The 20,623-nt window shown below is 42.1% G+C and overlaps 2 protein-coding genes across 17 annotated transcripts in view; both read right to left on the bottom strand.

The window, feature by feature from the left end:
- Positions 1-9,432, bottom strand: part of SPTAN1 (spectrin alpha, non-erythrocytic 1) — a 45,778-nt gene extending 36,346 nt beyond the window's left edge. For 10 of the 16 annotated variants that reach the window (XM_032751415.3, XM_032751416.3, XM_072936618.1 and 7 more), the window contains exons 1-3: positions 6,350-6,397; positions 1,058-1,297; positions 312-437 (exon numbers count right to left, since the gene is read on the bottom strand). In XM_032751415.3, coding sequence (XP_032607306.3) covers positions 312-437; positions 1,058-1,297; positions 6,350-6,382 — 399 coding nt within the window. In that variant the 5' untranslated portion in view covers positions 6,383-6,397. Of the gene's footprint in view, positions 1-311; positions 438-1,057; positions 1,298-6,349; positions 6,398-7,456; positions 7,505-8,732; positions 8,819-9,292 lie in introns of those variants that run through there. The other 6 variants (XM_030286496.4, XM_072936622.1, XM_072936619.1 and 3 more) reach the window with 3 other exon arrangements.
- A 1,259-nt stretch (positions 9,433-10,691) lies between these two features.
- GLE1 (GLE1 RNA export mediator) lies at positions 10,692-20,307 on the bottom strand. Its single transcript, XM_030286505.4, has 16 exons — positions 20,128-20,307; positions 19,607-19,822; positions 18,975-19,100; positions 18,663-18,811; positions 18,281-18,341; positions 17,748-18,002; positions 16,819-17,047; positions 16,581-16,696; positions 16,323-16,392; positions 15,855-15,997; positions 14,834-15,024; positions 14,263-14,392; positions 13,831-13,935; positions 12,814-12,896; positions 12,604-12,667; positions 10,692-11,917 (listed from the first exon to the last, which is right to left on the bottom strand). Exons 1-16 carry the CDS (start codon positions 20,221-20,223, stop codon positions 11,849-11,851), a joined length of 2,103 nt encoding a protein of 700 aa, XP_030142365.4. The 5' UTR covers positions 20,224-20,307; the 3' UTR covers positions 10,692-11,848.
- Between the last annotated feature and the right edge of the window lie 316 nt (positions 20,308-20,623).

Below are 20,623 nucleotides of genomic sequence, written 5' to 3'. Positions count from 1 at the left end.
GAACCAGTAAAGGCAAGTTAGAATGAAATGTTGAACTTATCAATTAAGTTTGATAATCACTACAAAAACATCTCATCTTTAAACAGTTCTTCTCAGAACTGGATCCAAAAGAAGGTATGAGCTGGGTACTCATGAAAGAGAAAACCACCTCCAAGCTTTACAAATTCAAATTTTCTCATGATTTCACTAATCAAATAGCTGTAAAATTTTAAAGAGAGGTTTTGAATATAGAGTTACCTGTGCAATCTGATCAAAGTGCTTAAGTAAAGGCCTGTAAGAGGCAGGGAGGGGAAAAAAACTTTAAAACTCACTCTTATGGTTTCAGATGCAAAATGGCTTTCGTTAATCATCTGATTTCCAGTCTCATCCAGTTTAATGATGGCTCCTGAATTGGCCTGCACCTCAGCCTCAAAGGCTTGGTGCTTCTGCAGCTTCCCCTGAAAGGAAAACATCAAAGAATGCAACTGAGATTTGGTGCAGGAACTCCTCCACATTCCCCAACAGCAAGATTTTTAAATGTATTTTATGCATATTCAGGACAAACAAATACTAAAACTGCACAGTTGAAATAATTTATATCATGTGGTGGATCAACACGTGGATTCAAACATACCAGTTTTAGTAATTTCTTTCTTGTGCTTGCTCTTGCATATGACAGTGTTCAAACCCCTGAGAACCTGTCAGCTAGTTCTACCCACACAAGCTCATTTTTTATAAATACCTTTTTTTTGTGAAAACAATAAGTGATAATTCACATGTATTCACAGAGTTAAGGCATCTAACAAATTCTAGAATTAAACAAAGTTGGTTATACACTACATTACACTGATCACTTATTTCTATGCTGATGTAGCATCTAATCCATTATTAGAAATATTCCAATTACATCAGCAAAAAAGCCAGGCTTTTGAAGAGCTCTTTGTAAGGTCATGGGTATTTGCATCCATCTTTCTTCCCTCTCCGATCAAGTTTCATTTCTGTGTTTGTTCTATACCAGCTAACCTGGAACACACTAAAATTAATAGTACAGGAAATATAAAGTGGCAGGAGGACTTGCCTGCAAATTGCTTGGGTCTTTGTAATTTTCATCAGATGCAATCTGCAGTTTCTCTTGGATCCATTTTTCCAGCTCATCTGCATCACGCTGGAAAAACTGGAATCGATAGGAATCTTCAAGTTTTTGGCGCCTTAGAGAAGAGAGTTCCTTGAACCTGTGGTAACGGTCCAAAACTTGCTGACGCCTTTCTTGGATATCTTCTGCTGTTTCCAACACTTTTACACCACTTGGGTCCATTTTCTGAAAGCAAAAATAAAACCCCATTATGTTTGTCTAACAAAACATTGGTAGATCAGGACGAAATTCATGCAGAAAAAAAGTGTTTTTTAAAAATCACATGTGGTTTACTTACAGTCTTACTCTGTGTGTGCAGATACGTATAAAAAATCTTACATGTAAATAAAACCACACTTCCAGCAGAAAGTGGTAAAGGAAAATTTACAAAGACATTTAACATCTATTTGGTTTGGACAAATATGGCTGCAGTCACATAAAGTCTGTGTCATCTCACTGTAGCATGCAAGTGTCCAACACAACAGCTAAAAATGTGGGTTTGTGCACAAATATGTGTAGATACAGACAAAACATATTTCTTGTACAATATACAATATCTTGAAATACAGTGTTTAAAATATTCAATACTAAAGAATATTACTCTTCTTTGAACAACAGTTTAGTGTCCCACATGTATTACATACGTATATAGACCCACATTCTCTGTCTGATGCATCTCTTCTTTAGTTTCTCAAATAAAAAAAGTTACAAACCCATCCTGCCACTCTCTACACAACCTTTCAGAAGCCAGTACGAGGCTTCACAGATGTGACCTTAGTTAAGTAAGTCAAGGAGCATTTTGTTTAATCAATGATTCTTGCTCTGACTGAAAATCCTTCCACATTGCTTTATGTACTAAAGCCTAATATTATTACCACAGGCAGCAAAGACTTGACTACTGATCTGCTTTTGCTCTTTTTTATTAAAATTGTGACAACCTTTAATCTTCAGTTCCTAAACTTTCCAAAAGCATTTTGATTTTCAGTAAAAGATCTGGGCACTAGAACAGAACTGTAACACAAATTTTAAAAGTGGAACTATTATTATCACTGAATTTTGAATATTTAACCACTTATTTAGAACTAAGTGCATATCAAGAGGTTGCTGCAACACTCTGCCTGAACCATTTTGCAATTAATGTCTTTGTGTACAAGTGATTACACAAGTCACTCACCCAATACTTTTCCACCATCAATTCTGCACTCTCCAAGCTAAAGGTACTTCTCAATCCTATATTTCTGGGAAGAAACCCAGACTAGAATTCCAGACTAAAAGGCATGGACAATCAGTTAAAATAAGCCAATAAATATTAAATTGTTATTTAGTCATTAGTTAGCTGCATGCTTTAATTAGACATGTATCTTGCATAATTGTATGGAAAACTCCACAGGTTGGAAAGTGATCTACAGGGCCATGTTTTCCAAGCACTTGTAAAAGGACAATCTGACAGAAAGGAGCATATGGAGACGAATCCACACATTCCTGAGCTACCCTTCCAAGGTCCCCACCCTCCAGAGGACAGCCGTGCCAGCAGCACTCCTTGCTCCCATGAACTCTGAGCCCCGACTGCACTGCGGCACTTGCAGGAAGGAAAGAAAATTCAGCTTTGTTTTTCCTTACACTCATTACTGTCAAAAGAGGATAAGGAAAAAATACCACCCCAGTGCGTGCAGACTGTCTTACATAAACAAAACCCAGGTTTTGCCTGGCAGTGCTACCAAAATCTCCACTTGATTAGTGTATCTGAGTATTAAAAGCTCAAACCCCTGAACATAACTCAAGCTCAGGCACAGATATGGTTCCCTGAGAAAGCAGCTGTTTGTTCCAGCACTCTTTCAAACAGCCTTTTTCCACCAGGAAAGGAAATTATTGCAAAAAACTTCCTTTCCTGCCACGTCATGCTGTGTTTGAATCCCAAAAACACTTCTTTTAAACTGCATTGTGTTCTGGAATAACACAGTGGCAGCTGATTTAATGTCCTGCATGGCTGGAGCCCCTCTGCTGATTCTGGGTTTGAGCAGTGCTGGGAAAAAATTAAATCCTGGTCAGTCTCTGGAACACTGTGCACTCATTCACTGTACAGTACAACTCAACTTGTATTTCAATATTAAAAAATAACACCCACAAAGTGATTTGAAAACATTTTAAATTATTTATATTATTAATTTAGGGAACTATTTTAATTGTTTAAACTATAATTTCAAACATTGTTACAATATTGAAAGCCAAATGGGAGACCTTCTGTAATTTACCCTGGGAGCTGGTTTGCCTCTCACCACACAAGCCAGGCAATCTGGCTCCTTTTTTGCTGGAATTGGCTAAAAGAAAGGCTCCTTTTGTAACTACAGTGGAGCGAGTCAATTGTAAAAGAAGTGCTTTAGTGTAGCAATAATGGACTGTTCTTCCTGCAGCCCCAGCCGACGTCAGCAGTGTCTGTGCTGCCAGAGCCACCAGGGAGCTCAGAACTCAAAAGTCATGGATGCTGCAGAACAATGCAGTCTCCCTCCCTCCCATGTTATCACCTCCAACTGCAGCACTCCCTGGAATACCAAACACCCCTCCAAAACAGCCCCAAAACTTCCTGGTTCAACTACACCGTTTGAAGACACCTAGGGTACACCTCTGCATTTCTTGCACAAATCCCACCAACTAAAAGTTTTTAATGTGAAAAGTGCTGGGATGTGACTGTCCCAGGCTCTCCCCAGATAACCAGTGCCATCCCTCCGGCCCCGCCCGGCACAGCCGGTGCAGGGCGATAAGGACAGGACTGAGGGAACCTTCCAGGCCCCAGACAGCAGATCTGGACTGGCCTGGTGACATTTCATTCCTCCTTTCATGCTGTAAGATTGACATTAGGTCAGCTTAGGTCTTAACTAAAAATACCAGAAATGCTTCTTCACACTGCACTGTTTTGGTGATGTTATTTAAAAAGGAAAAGAAACAGCAAACAAAAAGAAGTTGGAAAATTCAGGGGAAAAGCCTGAAACAACAAAACAAACTTTTTACTCTCATCCTTCCATCTATGCCTTCCCCAGTCAAATCCAATGATACATAATAGCACACTAAAATATACAACTGCAGGTATTCACAGACACCGCAGTGCAACAGTGATGATGTCAGCAACACCATTCAAGTTCGGGAACAGCGGCAGCGAGGTGCGTTCAACAGGAATTACAGCGGTGCCACACAGCAGAGCTGTCAGCATTTCCCTTACCAAAACATGTTTTCAGGGATTTAAAAGCACAAATGTGAAATACATTCAGTGCTAGGCAGAAGATTTTAGTGTATTTTTAAAAGCAATCACACGAAGCTTCAAAAAAATTTAACTCCTTTGCCTGAAAAACAGTCAGATATCAGTACATAAAGATCTTCAGAAGTAGTAAAATAATTTTCTCTTAAGACAAGTCCTCATGTGTTACACATATTCATCATACATGACTACAGCAGTAGCCTGTAACAGAAGTATTTTCCCTGCCAAAACATTCCTGTTTCCCAAGTATGCACACATGAACAGCTCAATGAATTTTTTTTTATGTTCATCAACAACACACATCATCAATCTTGTCTAAAGAAGATTTAACTACTCCCTCCTGGGGAACAGGAACAGATTGCTGATCTTTCTTCTTTAATCAAAAAATGGATGTGAAAATAACCTTCAAAAGGACAGAGAGAAAAAAAAAAAAAACAACCACATTTTCCCCAGCTTTGACTTCTACAATTCACAGCTCCCTCAAAACACCAGGGAAGAAACAAACCACCATGACTGCCTGGCTTAGGGAAGTCCATAAGTACTTGTACTGCTAGAAAATCAAAGAGAATCCTTCTGAAAACATGCACAGCCCCTGCAAAGGGAGCCTGAGCATGTTGTGTTACAGAGAAGGAGCTAAAAGATGCCATATCCTGTCCTAGAGATTGGGACACTACTGGGACAAAATTAATGCCCAGCCTTTTGGTTTGTTGAATTTAACTTTTACAAAATAAAGACATTTTAAGACTATGTGCAGCAGAATACTGTGTCCAAATATGCTATTAAGGAAGGTCACTGCAAGCCCCAAACCTCCACAAATTCTAAGCAAAAAAAAAAAAATTAGTCAAGCACTGCAGTCCCCCCCACCCCAAAAAAAAAAAAAAAAAAAAAAAAAATCAAGATGTGCTGAAGTTGCTGATTGATGCTGTAGAACTAACCACAGTGCAGGTAAAATTCAAACCAACCCCAAAATTTAAGCAGGTATTGAAGGGACACAGAAAGTGTCACATTAGAAGAAGAAAAAAAAGTAAATTGCTTAAACCAAAGTGGTTGCAAAGCTAGTGATTTAGTCTGACAAGAGGGTTTGAGCACAGCCTCAACTATGCACTTTTGAAATATGAAGACAGATAAAGACCTGTTCATTTTTAGGCATTTAATCTTAAAATCTCAATTCCACTATTTAAACAAGAGCAGTTGAATTGCCTATCTGAATTTGGTGTCTCCACATAGAAGGGGGCTTTTTGGATTTGCTTTTGCTTTAACATCACAGACCTTTGATAAAACTATCCAGGGCTGGCAAGGACTGCACTCTGCTGAGACTCCTGAGAAAGCAAATTACCTTGACTGCATTGCAGAAATGCAGAGTTTACAGGTAATGGAAGATTATATAATTAACTCCAGCATTTTTCATCCCGATTTGTTATCTTTTCATTATCATTTTAATTGCAGTATAAACATTTACATCACTAGCATTTCCAAATAAAATCTAGTTGCTTTTGTTCCCCAGCTGAAATCTGATCTATACGTGCTATTTATTTTATCACCATTGAAACAGAAGCATCACTGTGTAGAAACAGTTACAGCACAACAACTCAAGGATTACAAATTTGTGCAAGAGGATGAATAGGAACCAAACCATCTCTGAATGCACAATGTTCAACACTGTAAATCTCAGGTGATTTGCAGAAGCTATAAAGAAAACATTCTGCTCAAGTACATTTTAAAATAAAAACCTCTTTGAAAATGAATCAGTATCAAAACCTGATTATATTGCACCGTAACTCCTATAAAATGTTCACACATCATGCATCACAGACAGAAATTAGGCAACTCAAAGTATTAAAGGAAAGGCAGATCAGACTCACACTAAGGGCAAATAAAGCACCTACTGTATAGAGTAAGTTCAAACTAGTGGTTTTTGTTACAAACAGGTCACTGCAATAAAGGCAGGCAAGTGTGGCAAGGGCACTTCATGCATTATGGAAAAATACCTGGACTTTGACTTTACGAAACGATGACAACATGATGGAAGAATGTAGAGTCTAAAAGGGAGGGGGAAATCAAGATAACATTCAACCAACGACCAGTATAAGGATATGGCTGAAATTTTTCTGTCACAATACCTGTTAATCACTTTCCTTTTGCTTCCTTGTCACATAAAACAATTTGGTGTTAGTATTACTCAAGCTATTGAAAATGACAAGACCCTTTCATGCAAAAAGAAGGCAGCAGGAAAACTTAGTTAATTCAGTATGTACTAACCCTTCCAGTTAGTTCAAAACAAACCAAAAAACTACCATAATCTGAAGGTTGAAACAGAAAGTAACGCAAGTTATCTGGACTTGGCAAATGATGGTTCTTGCCACAGTACAAATCAAGTGTGACGGCTTAATTTGAAGACAAAAATTCAATCAGAAGGTTTGGAATGTAAATCGCTACAAAAATGTTGACATTCAATTGCCACAACAAAAAATGGACAAGTGGCAGTTGCGACAGAAGGCATTTTTTGAGATGCAGCTGTTAAGAGTGTCCAATCCACTGAATTTTCAGCTGAAAATTTCCTTGCCTTCCCCAGCCCCGTGGACTTGCTGCAATCCCTCCATGGAAAACTGCAGCTGTGTGTGTGTGTCCCTGTGGCTGCTGGAGCTGCGGAGGTCTCTGTGGAATTTGCACAGCTTCACCTGTGTCAGCTGCAGCAGGGAGCCGGCACAACCCCCTGATGGATCCATGGGCAGCCCGGCACATTCCCCTGCTGGATCCATGCACAGCCCGGGCCGGGCTCCCAGGCTCAGTCTCCATCCACGGCATCTGCAGTCTGCTCCACCCCATTCTTCTGCTGCCTACACTCACTCCAGGGACAAATGGAAAAAACAAACTCCCACACTACACTAACGAGCAGAGGAGAAAAGGGAGGAATTTGTATTATTTCCTCCGATAGAGGGGAAGTGATCAATTGTCTCCAAAAAGCAATGGATTTATGATTAAAACAGTTACAACCCCATAAATACATTACATGGACAGCAAAGATACCAAGCTATTTGTGTAAAATCACTAAGGTTAGCTGTAAATGTCATAATTGAGAAATACAAATTTGTCACCAAGAGGTGCCACCCTCCACCAAGAGAATCCAGGCCTCTCTTATCCTACTGTTGTGCAGGAGAAAAATGTACAAAAAAATGTTAAAAATGTGTAAATGTAACCACCATTTTTGTTATTGTTGATATCTTTGTTATTTAAAAAATCAACCAGAATTATGTTTAACTTCCTGAACTACAGATTTCACATAAGCATTACATCTAAATCTGTTTCTTTAAATAAAATTTTGATTTCAGTTTGACCAATATGGATATTGTGGCTTTTTATTTCAACAAGAACGGAAATAAATTACTTCTTGTGAACAATGTTACCTGTTATCTTAGTTCAAATATTTTCCACAGCTTAACATTTCCATTATTACAGTTACAGATCCTGCACACAGTGCAGAAGAAAGCAACCTATTTTCGGCCTTTTGTCCATTATTTTCTCTCCACAATCCATAAATAAGGAGAAATGAAGATTTCAAGGAAGATCTCTCTGCTAGTTGCATATAAATGCATGAAAATCCCACAGTAGGATTTAAAATTTGTGTTGAACAAATCTGAATCCCTGACTAAGGCCTTTTGGTGAACACAGTCATTGGAATCTTCTGGCACTTCGCTGAGAACAGAAATGCCAAAAGAAAATGGATTATTTGTTTTCCAGAAAGATACAGAACCATTTCAGGCTGAGTTGGCTTTTTTTGCCTTGTTTTTTCATTTTTTTTTCCCCTGATATGCTCATTCGCCATCTCCAGACCACTGCTCTTCAAAACCTATTTAAATATGTATGAAAGACTGCTCAGGAGTCACGTACATTTTCGACTGGAACACAAACCTGGTTTATGATAATGCAGCTACAAAAAAATCCTGAACAGCCAATATGAACCTGCTGAAAAAATATACAATGATAATTGCTTGTTTTTCCTTCAATATCAGGGAAAATGGTTGCCCTATTGGCACATATCTATGACCCAGCAATGCAGATTTATATTGTTATAACCAGGTAAGGTGTATGTGGGCAACAAATTGAGAAACGCTCGATTTGGATTTATTTTAAATCACACAAAAAATAAAAAAGTTTAAAAAAATTTAAAAATAACCAGGGCAGGGACAAATCATGATTCTTTCACAAAGGAAGCAGTAGACCTTGCCCTACATACAAAGTAGCACATACATGAAAGGAACAGAGGTCGGGAGATTCTGCTGAAATGCCCCCATGCCCGTCCCTGCGTGGGGGCTCTCCCCGCTGCCCCGGCCCCTCCATCGCTCCTTCCTCCTCCTCGCCGCATCTCCTGACCTTGGACAGGGCTGGGCAGCCGCGGGAGCCATTGCTGTGCAGCGATTCCCATCCCCCGGGAATTCTCCCCGGGAAATGCTGGGTGGCACCCCTGAAGGGACGGGCGGGCATGTTATTTTATCCCCTGTTAGCCGCCGGGGATGTTGTTTTCCGCCCGTCTGACCCTCCCCGGGGCGCTGAATGGGATTCCATCCGCGGGTCGCGCTGCTCAGGGCGGCTGCGGCCGCTCCCTGCCCGCCCGCCCGCCCTTCACTCGCGCCGCACCCCCGCCCTTCGCTCCGCTCCGCTCCGCTCGCCCGAGGCCCGCCGGACACCCCGGGCGCGGCTCTGCGGCGCCCTGCGGTAAAGACCCGCCCGGCGGAGTCGCGGAGGGCGAGAGCGAGCGGCGGCCGGGACGCCCGGGGAGGCAGGGCCGGCCTCAGCCTCCCTCGGCTCACCCGCACACCTGTGCCCGGCTGTGCGTGCGGGGCTGGGTGAGACGAGCGGGGCGCGGTGAAGGCTGCGGCGCGCGGTGAAGGCTGCGCGGCGTCCCCCGCCCGCCCTCCGCCCCATCCCCTCACCGGGTCTGTGGGTGCGCAGAGACCTCCCGCCGGCTCCGCGCCCTCCGCCACGGACCGCGCGCGCCGCCCGCACCCGCCGTTTTATAGCCCGGCCGGAGGTGACGTCAGCGCCGCAGAGCGGCCCTGCCCGGTCGGCGGAAAGAGACGAAGAACTTCGGCAAGAATCGGGAAAGGAGCGCGGGGAGACCACGCCCAGCAGCGCTCCGCCGGGGAACGATGGGGATCCGGAGAGAGACGAGCGAATCCGGAAACACACGAGCAGTTCCGGAGACACGGAGGTGTTCGGAACACGCCGAGGGAGAGGGTCCGGAAAGGAACGAGAGGTTTCGGAAGGGCCGAGCAGTTCCGGAAACAGCCGAGCGGAGCAGCGGGGTGCATTTGTGCCCTGCAAGGGACGGCCTCGGGCACCGCAAAATCACATTATTACACAGGGAATCGGTTAAAAAGTCCTCGCAGGGGGTCGGCAGGGAGGGTCTCTGCCCCTTTCTCCGGAGTCAAGGTCAGTTTGGGTATGAGAGTCGAGGTTCTGCGGCTCAGTGATGGGGACAGGTCACCAGTGCAGCATCGAGCCACGGTTAAAGCAGCAGCTTCGTTAGTTTTACGTTATATAAATGTGTTTAGATATACGTATAATACACACACATATATAAAAAATGTATATCCAGATGCATTGGTAAGAGTGGCTGCTTGAAGCACAGTGCAGTGTCACCCAGAAGCCTGACAAGGACACAGCATCAAAAGGCAGCAAGCGCCTGTCAAGGGAAAGCTATTTCTGAAAAGCTGATGCATAAATTCAAAGGAAAATGAGCCTTTAGCATTAAATCAATGTTTAAAATAGACACATTCTACTCTAAAAAAAATTGAAATGATTAGAGGGCTGGAAGGCAACAAGAATGTTATTGGCTCAAAGTGGTGAGTGGGTTTGATGGCTGTGTGAATTAATAACGCTTCATTTGAGTGAAGTACCTAATTGGAAGCACAGGCACTTATGGTGACACTGCATCCCTGGGACTGCCTGGAACTCCTGTCTCCAAGCAGGAGTCTGGCTCACACCAACTTTGATGCATCTCGTCCTGAAGGCACAGTACTTCCACATCTGCAATGTTCTCCTTGGTCATATTTGATATAAATGTACATGCAAAACCATCAGGGATATAAGCATATGACCTTATTTGCATTGCATCTTAACAGCACCAACTGGCTAACATCCAAACTTGCTAAAATGACAAAAACAAGACAAACATTCAGCTCAAGCAGCAGATACAACCTCAAGCTACATCTAAAAACAAATATTGATTCTTATGATGCACACACATTATTCATTTAGCATTCATATTAGTATTTTTAAAATAGTAGGCATGTTGATTCTCTTTACTGAGGCAGAAAAGGAAATCTTGGGTTTTTTTATAAAAAATATATACTTTTATTTACCCCACAAATGTTAGAAACCCCAAGTAGCTGTCAGCAAAAAAAAGTAGTACTGTATTTCACAAGTACATCAACAAATTCTTCCTTGGGTTTGGCACAGAGAGACAATTATTTCTAACAGACAGGACCAGTTACTGGCTTGACCAAGTGAATCTCCACCATAATTATGAATATGCAATATATAATTAAAACATCTCCACTCAGTATCAAAAAACCTTGTACATTTTCAAGTATACTAATAAAAGTTGCATTGCTTCAGAGTTATCTGGCAAAAAGGAGACCAGGACGATATTTCCAATTTCCCAGAACAATCACAAGGCAACAGTAGTCTAAAGTATTCCAGAGTCAGTTTACAAAATACATAAACCAAATACAAATTTAACTTAGGTACTAGACCATTTTAAAGACAATGTTAAGGGTTTTACAGGCACATGTTACAAACTCTTCTAAGCAATCTCAAGAACTATACAGAAAATCAAATTCATATTCTCATATGAGAACCTCAGTTTCATGTTCTACAGTTCAAACCATGGTGCCCCTAGGAAAAACAAACCCCAGTTTGGTAAAAAAAACATGTTCAACTTGCAACAGTATATTCCCAGAATAATTAACGACCTTGTAGAACTCAGAAGTTAATTTCCTCATCAGCTCTTCTTTGCCCCACAAACCTTTTGGAGCAGTGAGCCTACCTCCTTCAACCCAGAATCCTCCCTTTTGTACTGAAGTTACATCCAAGGGAGACAAGTGTCAGTATTGCTAAGCCTTCACCAGCCTCACCACAGATTTTAGATGATGTTGAGACAAACAAGTCCATCAGCAAAATTACAGGTGAATTAGAAAAGATGTAAGAAATACAAAAATAAATTTCTAGCAGTAATTCTGAGATTGATTATGCTGTTAAGAATTCATAAAGCTGTGAGGTATTTTCACTTCCATGAGCCAAAACAGCACTGTGCAATTTTTCAGTCCAAGAGTCCTTAACCTCTGCAGACAGCAGGACAATGGATTTAAAACATCTTCCACATGATTAAACATATGAAGGGAAAGTCTTGAACTTACAGTAATTTATTATACAAAAACTTATAAAGATCTAATGCAAAGATTAGCTTCAAAGACTTCTTGACTGATTTATGTTCTCCAAAAGGAAGGTGTCAGAATGCCCTTTGGTAATGGAATTTCCTCTGCACGTAGACATTTCTAATGGAGAGAAAGACAAATAATAAAGATAAATAAACATGTATCTTAATTTGGCATCTCTTCTCAGGAATTGTGATGGCTCTTACTATACATTCAAAGCATTGCTAATAAAATGTGCCAGTTTAATTATCAAATGAAAATACAACTTCAAAGCTGTCATATTTTAATATCATCTAAGTCAACATTCACAGAAAAATTTAAACAATCAAGTATTTTACAGTTCTGCACGCTTTACTAAGAAATATGCAGAATGCAATGCTAAACAAACACTACAGAGAGCAGTTCAAATTGTCACTTCCCCATGTATTTAATCAGGACAAGTGCTAAAAACAAGCAACTTCTGATAAGGAACAGCTGTGACAGAAATGACTCAGCAGAATCCTCTTCAACCTGTACATCTCCTCTCACTGATCTTCCTTTATAACCAAAATACATTTTCATTGATAAAAATTAGGTATGAGGTAAGAAAGCAGCGAGATGTTTGATATCATAACTATCATTAAGGTAATTCAGTAATTGAAAAGTTACAAAAGATGGGTTAGATCATAGAGAGAGGTCTGGTGGGTGGCAAGCAGAGCCAATCTCATTATCCAAATGATGCATATATTCAGTGATGGGAAAAAACAAAACTCAAACCAAAACACCTTAAAATTAAATGAACCAAAAAAAACCTAAAATTGCTTTACCTGCACGAAATTCTTCAAACGTGACAAACAGCCCATCTGGCCAGAGCTGGTCACAGCTTCAATTCTGCAGAAAAAACAGCACGTTTCAAAATCTATTCAGAAAGTTGGGTTTGATTCACAAGTGGGTGTGGGGGTGGATGGCAGGAATTGGAAAACATGGATGAGTCATTTCAGAGCGAACACCAACATTCCCAACCCCAGATATCATACCTTGGGATATAGGATTTCTGGATAAAGAACATTGTTTTCCAGAACTGAATCCCATACTGCTTCATCAGAGCATTGCCACACACCTGTAATACAGAAAGGCACAAAGTGCAGGTTACAGAATTGGGTTTCAGACTTGCATGACAGCTGCAATGAGCCCGCTCCACACCAATCACTTAATGCTTTACTCAGACATTTAAAGAAATACACCTACACTAAAACAAGCAAACCCTCTAAATGCTATTATTACTAACACAATCACCTTCTTTCCTGCTATATGAATCTTGACATCCTTCATTTCACCCCAGTCTCCCTCCAAAAATAGTTCTCATTCCTATCACCATTTGCTGGGGCACACTGTGGTCATTTCCCCACTGTGATTACTGCTGTGTGCAGTGATTCATCAGTTTTCTCCATACAGTTTACAGGACAAATGTTCCTCTGACTTCACCATCCCTAACAGAATTCCCCATGGGGTATTTCACCTCCCACTTTCTCATCTGTACTTTTACAGTTCTTTAGAAGCATTTGAAGAGCAGAGGAGCTGCTGGTGTTCAACAGTGTTTGTGTCCCCTGACTTCAGCCTTTAACATTGGCTCTTATTTAGCACAGGCCTATTATCTTAGGAGAAAGGATTAATATCCATCAGGCTCTGATCTTTTCAGCCTGAATAATCTATCCTGTTTATCAACTAATTTGGCTGGAGCAGCCACAGGACCTCCTTGCCCAGTACAAACTGCCAAGTACTTAGAACAGACCTTATATAAGACCATACAGCTATTTTTAAAATATAGAATCAAATACAACAACAGAATTTGTGTTTATAAAAACTTCAGTTTTGAAATCATTCAGCTTCAAAGCTGTATTTGCAAGAATGTGGAAATATTCATGTTCCCTTCTGAAGGAATAAGAACAAGTTAGAAAAACCTGCAGTGAATCTCACCTCAGCAATCCCTTCAGAACCCAAAAGGGATGTAAACTGGTGACATTTAACTACTGACAGTTATCCACACTACTTACTTCCAGGAAATCCAAAAGCAGCATAGCTGTCACATCTGCCAGAGGCTCCAGATTCAACATCTGCGCAAGCCAGCGCCATCCATAGCTCAGACCGTGAGGATGTGCCTACAAAGCAACAAAGAAGCTACTCAGCACTTGCTTTATGACTTGTAAATCACAATTATCAAAACAGACAGTTTTCTGATTGACTTTCTTCTTTATAAAATTTGACAAAAAACTTGATCATTGTGAAAACATAAAGGAAGTAGAAGTTCGCACCATTAATTACTTGGCATTGCTTTGTTCATCATGGTTATGAACATTTTCTTCCAAATATATCCTGAGCTAGTTGAAATTCAGCACACTTCAACTACAGAACAAGCTTCCAGTACATTCAAGACAATACAATCCTGGCATAGTAACAAGGTTCTAAGTATAATGCCACACACATACCCCTTGTTTGTTTCCATAAGGCCAGCGGAGCTGAATGATGGCAGCATAGAGACGAATCATTCCTGACATCCTTTTAAGAAAATGATCTTGTTCTTCCACTTTAGAATCATGAACTTCATATCCAAGCATCCTTAGCATGAGAAAACATTCTAGTTTTAGTACAGCAAAAAACATTCCCTTGAGTCCCTGCAGCTCTCAGCTTACTTGAAGTCAACTCTACTGAGAATAGGGATTCTTCAAAAACATGCAAGAATTATTGTAAAGGCTGATCATTACCCTCTGGATCATATGTTCCATCATTTGGTGAAGCATTTAACAGGTCACAGAGAAGCTGTGGCTGCCCCATCCAAGAAAATGCTCAAGGACAGGCTGGATGGGGCCCTGAGCAATCTGGTCTAGAGGAAGGTGTCCCTGCCATGGCAGGAGGTTGGAACAAGATGGGTTTTACACACTGGTGAGTGAACCTCCAGAGTCAATGCCTATGTGCTCAGGGATGGGGGAAATGGAGTTCTTTCAAAACAATCTTCACCCTTGCAGAGTTCATGCAGAATAAGTCCAGTAGTAAATTTACCTCTGATACTCTTCCATAGAAGTCCCTTCTTTCCAAGCAGGGTAAAATGGCACAGAATATGGGCACTTTTTGTGCAGATGAGCTAAAAAGATGTCTCCGACTCGAGGGTGTAATTCCCAGATTCCTGAGAGCACCACAGCAATTGGGAAAGCTGAATCATGGTGAAAAGATACTTCTCCTTCCCCATGTCTCTGGAGGGTAGAAAAGGAAAGTCAGCCACCACTCCTTCAAGTAATTTCTCAGGCAAAAAAAAAAAAAATCCTCAATTTTGTAGTTAGCCTTTACTAAAGAATCTGAACGTTTCCATGGCTATGAACCAAGGATAGAAAAGCTGATGAAGCCACATATCCTCAGCTCCCACAGAGGATGACAATAAACTGTGGCTCAGGATAGAAAAATGGGATTAGCAAACACAGGCTAAAAGTGTAGGCTGCACAGATATTCTCAACCCAAAGAATCACTTTCAAATGTTCACAAATTAGTCACAGTTTTACTCCATATACTGATTTTTGTAGGCACTTGTTCCTGCAGGAAGAAAAGTTTCAAAGAGCCCAAATTTTGCAAATAAAGACAAGAGGAAAAATACTGCCAACTTCGAAAAACAACTTAAACTTCATTTCTTGGGAGGTGCTAACAAGAAAGCAGGGACTGAAGTTTGCCTCTTTAGTATTAGTGTTGGGGTTTTTGTCCCCCAAATTCTGCCAAAATACAAGGTTTGGGCCTATATACAGTTTTGTCATATACCATAAATTAACTATCAAACTATTTTCCACAACACGGCACCTACCTAGTTCAAAATATATAGGACATAAGCCTGAAATTCAAAAGAATTTTTCCTCCCAGAAGAAATAAAACAAGGGTTGGAAGTAAAAGAGAAACTGAGCTTTTTCACTGCATTCATACATGCAAACTGAACACCCAATGATTTTGTTCTTCATAGCTGAAGAGATAGTTCAGTGCCCAAAAGCATCTCCTAGAGCACTGGCTACCTGTGCCACCCCAAAAAAAGATATTTCCTCACCACAAATTTCTCTGCAAGTTTGTAGCAAACAAACTCCAGCCCCTGTGGATGCTGAGTCACAGACACCGTTTGCCCTTCAGTCTGAACAGGCTTCCCAGACAGCAGGTTATTGATCTTGTCAAACACCTCTCTCAGCTTAGAGCCTGCAAATACATAAGAAATGTACGGAGACAGAAGATAAGGGAACAGCAGACAAGGCTTATCCAGACCCCATCAAGCTCACCAACACCAGACCCACAACCCAAAGGGCACCTTTGATCCATCTGATTAACCAAACTTAATGCTCATGAAGAAAGATGCTTCTGAGTGAAGAAACAGGCCTTCAAAACACAAGCAAACCCTCCTGCACAGATAGGCTGTGTGCAGGTCAGCTTTCTGCTACAGGAACACTTTATATGCTTGTGCCTTCATAAAACCTTTAAAGCAAAAGGAATTTCAGTGGGATTGAGCTCTTGGTGTTTTCCTGACCTGATATGCTAGAGATCTGGCTCACAGGGATTGTAGCTGCTTTCTGCAAGTTGGTTTTTATCTTCTTCACCTGGAGAACAAACAAACAACTTTAAAAACTTTTCCAAACAAGTATCTATCTATAAAAGTTTGGATGAGCAGAGTGGTAACAGAGGCTGCTACAACAGAGTTTGAATTTTTTCTTTAAATGAAAAGTATCCTGTTTATCCTAGAAATTAAGATGATTTTTCTTCAACAGTATTAATAATTTGTTCATACCTCAGTGTTGCCTTTGCAGTTTCCAATTTCACTGAAAGCAGCAACACATTGCTCAGCAGCATCCTGAAGCTGCTGGTACCACTGCATGATACTTTCTTCTGTTTTAACCTTAAGTCCTGAAATTAAAAAAAAAAAAAAAAAAGATACCTAAAAAGACCTAAACCACTAGTGAGAAAACTCATTTAAAAAAATTGCAAGTCCAAGGAAAAAAAATGATTTTTAAGAAAGCCTAACCAACCTTCCTTCTGCTGCTTTTCCCCTGACTGCTGTGCAGGGGCAGGAGTCTGACTGTTCATCTGCTCTTTTTTCTCTAACTCTTTCTGCTTTTGTTTCTTTTCCTCTTCGTCTTTCCTCTTTTTTTCTTCTAGAGCTGCAGTGATTTCCTGCTGCATGCTGGATATCAACCCTCGCATCTCCTGCAGGGCTCGTTCCGTGCTGGCCACATCTGCTTGAGTTGGGAACCCTTTCTGCCAAGAAACATGAGAAGTAACACAGCATTAACCTTTGCTTCCAGTGTCAGAGGGCCAGCTGCCAGCACAGGGAGCCTTTGAAGCATTTGCCTTCAGATAATCTGGGAGCTAACTACGTATTTTATCCCCATCTCCTTTATTTGTATATAACACTGGTTATAATATTTGTAAATAATCCAAGTCCATGACTAAATGTCCTAAGATCTTGGGACAACAAAAATTAAGAGTACACTTGTACAAGTGCAAGTGAACTCCAGTGCAAAGCTCCCTCTGCTGAAAGCCAGCTGTGACAAACTGGAACACAAGATTAGCCTTATTAGTGCTTTATCTTTCGAGACTTGTATCCCATCCTAGAAAGAAAAAGTGTCAAGGAAAGCCAGCTACTGCAGAAAAGCTTACGAGAAGAGAATCCTCAGATGTTCAGTATTTAACAATTCATGAACCAGTCCACTGTCTCAGAGGGAACTTTACAGCAACTTAATTTGAATCCTTCTCCTGCAGAAGTTTTCATGCATTTTGATAAGCCATTTTCAAGAGAACAGCTGAAGTGCCAGAGGAAAGAATTCCCCTTTGAAATGGGTTGCTTTATAGGATGAATATCTAAAATCATTGCTGTGATATCTTATTTAAGGGCTTCATGACAAGCTGCCTTTGAAGACAACTACAGGGCTCAAGCTAACAACTCCAGAGCCTGTACCTCGCTCGTGGTGCGGATGAGCCCTGACACCAGTCCACAGATCTGGTTGCCACGATTGCTGTATGCAGACAGATCAATTCTGGGCAAGTCTTTGTGCCTGTAGTTGGGATCAATCTGCTGGTTCAGCTGCAGCAGCTCCTCCTGGATGGAATAAAGGCGACGCAGTCGCTCCTGGCCCTCTTCCTTGCGCAAACGTTCCAGCTCTTCCTGGCGCTGCCTCTGCTGCTCTGCCTCACGCAATTTTAGGTTCAATATCTGGGGAGACGAAGACACAAGAGTCATAAAATACCTCAATAACCCTAGTTGTACAGTTCCTTCCCAGTCTGATGGCTCCAGCTTTACAGGGCCCTCCTGTTCCTAGGACACAAAGTGCCTTTGCTGCATTTCCACACTGCAGCAGTGCCCAGGACAGCACCAGAAAATCCATCCTCACTTCAGAATGTCGTGAAAATACAAATAAATCAATTGGTCTTTCCAGTTCCCACCCAGTAGTCATGGTCTTTTATGAAAGACAATTCTTAAGAGTCTCAGACCTTTGCTCTATGTCGGTGTTCTTCCTTCAACTTCTCCTGCTGCCCCTGAGCCTCCTTTGAGCTACAACACACATAAAGACAGAAAAACTATATTCAAGACATTCAGGAGACAAAATACAAACCAACACACAGGAAGTTATTCTTCAAACAAGCTAAAGGAACTTTAGCTATCACAAATGTTGTCTTTTTCTAACCACTGAAACCTCAACAACAGCCAGACATCTACTGTGACAGCTAAATTGTAACAGGATAGTTCAAGTAAGACAAACAGCAGGTGAAATTTCCAACCACAAGTAACCAGCATAGAATTGTCAGGAACAGGAATTAATCTGCACTTTGATTAAATGCTATAAAATTCTAGTGATACCAGAGGTAATCTCACCTCTTCTCCATTACTTCTTGCAACTCTTGGAATTCCTGATGCCGCTTCAGCTCCCTCAGTTCATCAAAGCGCTTCAGCTGCTCACTGGCCTGGGCATAGGCTGCCCTCACCATCTGCTCCTGCTCCTCCTGCCGCTGTCTCAGCCTCTCCTGCACCACACAGGGGCACCAAAGGTAGTCATTGAACAATATGGACAGAAGAAAACACAAACTAAACTGCCCAACATTTATAACTTTCTGTCCTTGCACTGTTACCTCTGACTGGGGAGCTCTCCTGGGATTCACAGACAGCCCCTCAATCAGTTTTTCTTACCTTTGCTTTCAGCCTGTGCATCTCTTCATACATCCGAATGCAGCCTTCAACTTTTGCAACTTTAGATGACAGAACTGCTGGAACAACTTCTTGATTGACTTCCAGGAGACTAAGATGATCATTTTCCTGCATGGTCAGCATAAAAGCAAAATCAGCAACTCATGGAGGAAAACAGAAAAAGCAAGTCTCCTAAACTATTATTTGCCCAGCTTCCTACCCTTCTGCCTTGTAAAATAGAGTCAGAATACATGTAAGTCTCTCAAAGACTCCAAAGAACCCAGTGTGGTTACTCATGGACTTTTACAAAAGCCCTGACCCTGCTCTGTGACCTTATCCCTCAAATCCTCTGCTGCTAATCCATAACACAACAGAGCTCCAACTATTTTCCTCAGTTACGGTGAAAAATGGATCTTGCTTTGGGTCTACTGTGAAACATTTTTCTATTAAAGTCTTGTTAATACTGATTTTATCATCACCTGTTCATACTAAAAAAATTGAAACTAAGGGTGTTTTCCCCATAAATTTACAGAGCACAAACCAGCCTTAAGATAACAATTTATGACAGTAAGCTAGGACTTTTTTTTTTAATCACAGCTGCTCCATAAACATATGAATTATAAACAGATAGCTACCTTGGTCTCACTAGGCTCTGTAGATGAAGGTGGTGAAGAGCTCCGGTGGCTGCCAGGCGGGATTTTCTCGGCAGACGCCAGTTTTGGGAGCGGAGTGGATTGTTTGGGCGTTGAGGAGGGTGAGATTTCCCGCGCTAACTGCCCACTGAGGCTGTCCAGCACCCAGCCGCAGTACGGGGAGAGCTCAACGGGAGCCACGCATCCTTCCAAGGCCGCCTTGAGAGAAAACATTCTCCGTGAGTGCGGCACAGCCTGAATTTCAATAAAACTTTAACACACCATGAGCACATCCGCACAGTTAGTAGCTGCTTTATCATCGCAGCTCAATATCTCACTTAACTCATTTTTTCTGCTGTCTTTCCAACTCTTTTTCCGAACTATCCTACTTTCGGAGGACATCTGAACCCCCTTGGACCAGCCCCGCTCCCTGACTCCGCGCTCCCGAGCCTGGACCTGTCTGGGGGTGTTTCAAGTCCTGAGTGTCACCGAGACGAGCGGTCGGTGTTTCCCAGCGCACTCACCTCATCCTCCTGCCAGTGGCTGCAGTAGCTCAGCCGGCCCTTGCTGGAGAGGCGCAGGGCCTCCAGAGTGTCGAAGCGGAGCTGCCACGACTCCATGGCGATGCAGCACCGGCCCGGGGGTTCCCTCACGGCCCCGCGCTCCCTCAGGGCCGGGCCGGCCCCATCCCGCCCCTTCCGGGCCGCGCCCGCCGCGTCCGCCTCGCGCCGGCGGAGGGGCGCTGCCCCCTGGCGGAGAGGCGGGGCCCGGCCCGGGGCCGCGGGTTCGAGTCCCGCCCCCGGCAGCGGCGCGCCAAGGACGCAGGCCGGGAAACAACCGCAGTTTCACCGATTTCCCACTAATTCTGTGTGTGCTCCCCTGAGCCGCCTTGTGCTGCTTAGCCCCCGTCGCAGAAGCAGAGGGAAGGCTCCATCCATGAGCCACAGGAATAGTTTGGAATTCAGTTGCACCAACAGCCCCGGGATGTGTTTGCGTCTCCAAATTCACACACATCTACTA

Source organism: Taeniopygia guttata, chromosome 17, assembly GCF_048771995.1.
Source record: "Taeniopygia guttata chromosome 17, bTaeGut7.mat, whole genome shotgun sequence".
NCBI classification, from domain to species: Eukaryota; Metazoa; Chordata; class Aves; order Passeriformes; family Estrildidae; genus Taeniopygia; species Taeniopygia guttata.
Note: the sequence above shows the minus strand (reverse complement) of the source record. Positions and strands in the feature narration are given on the sequence as shown.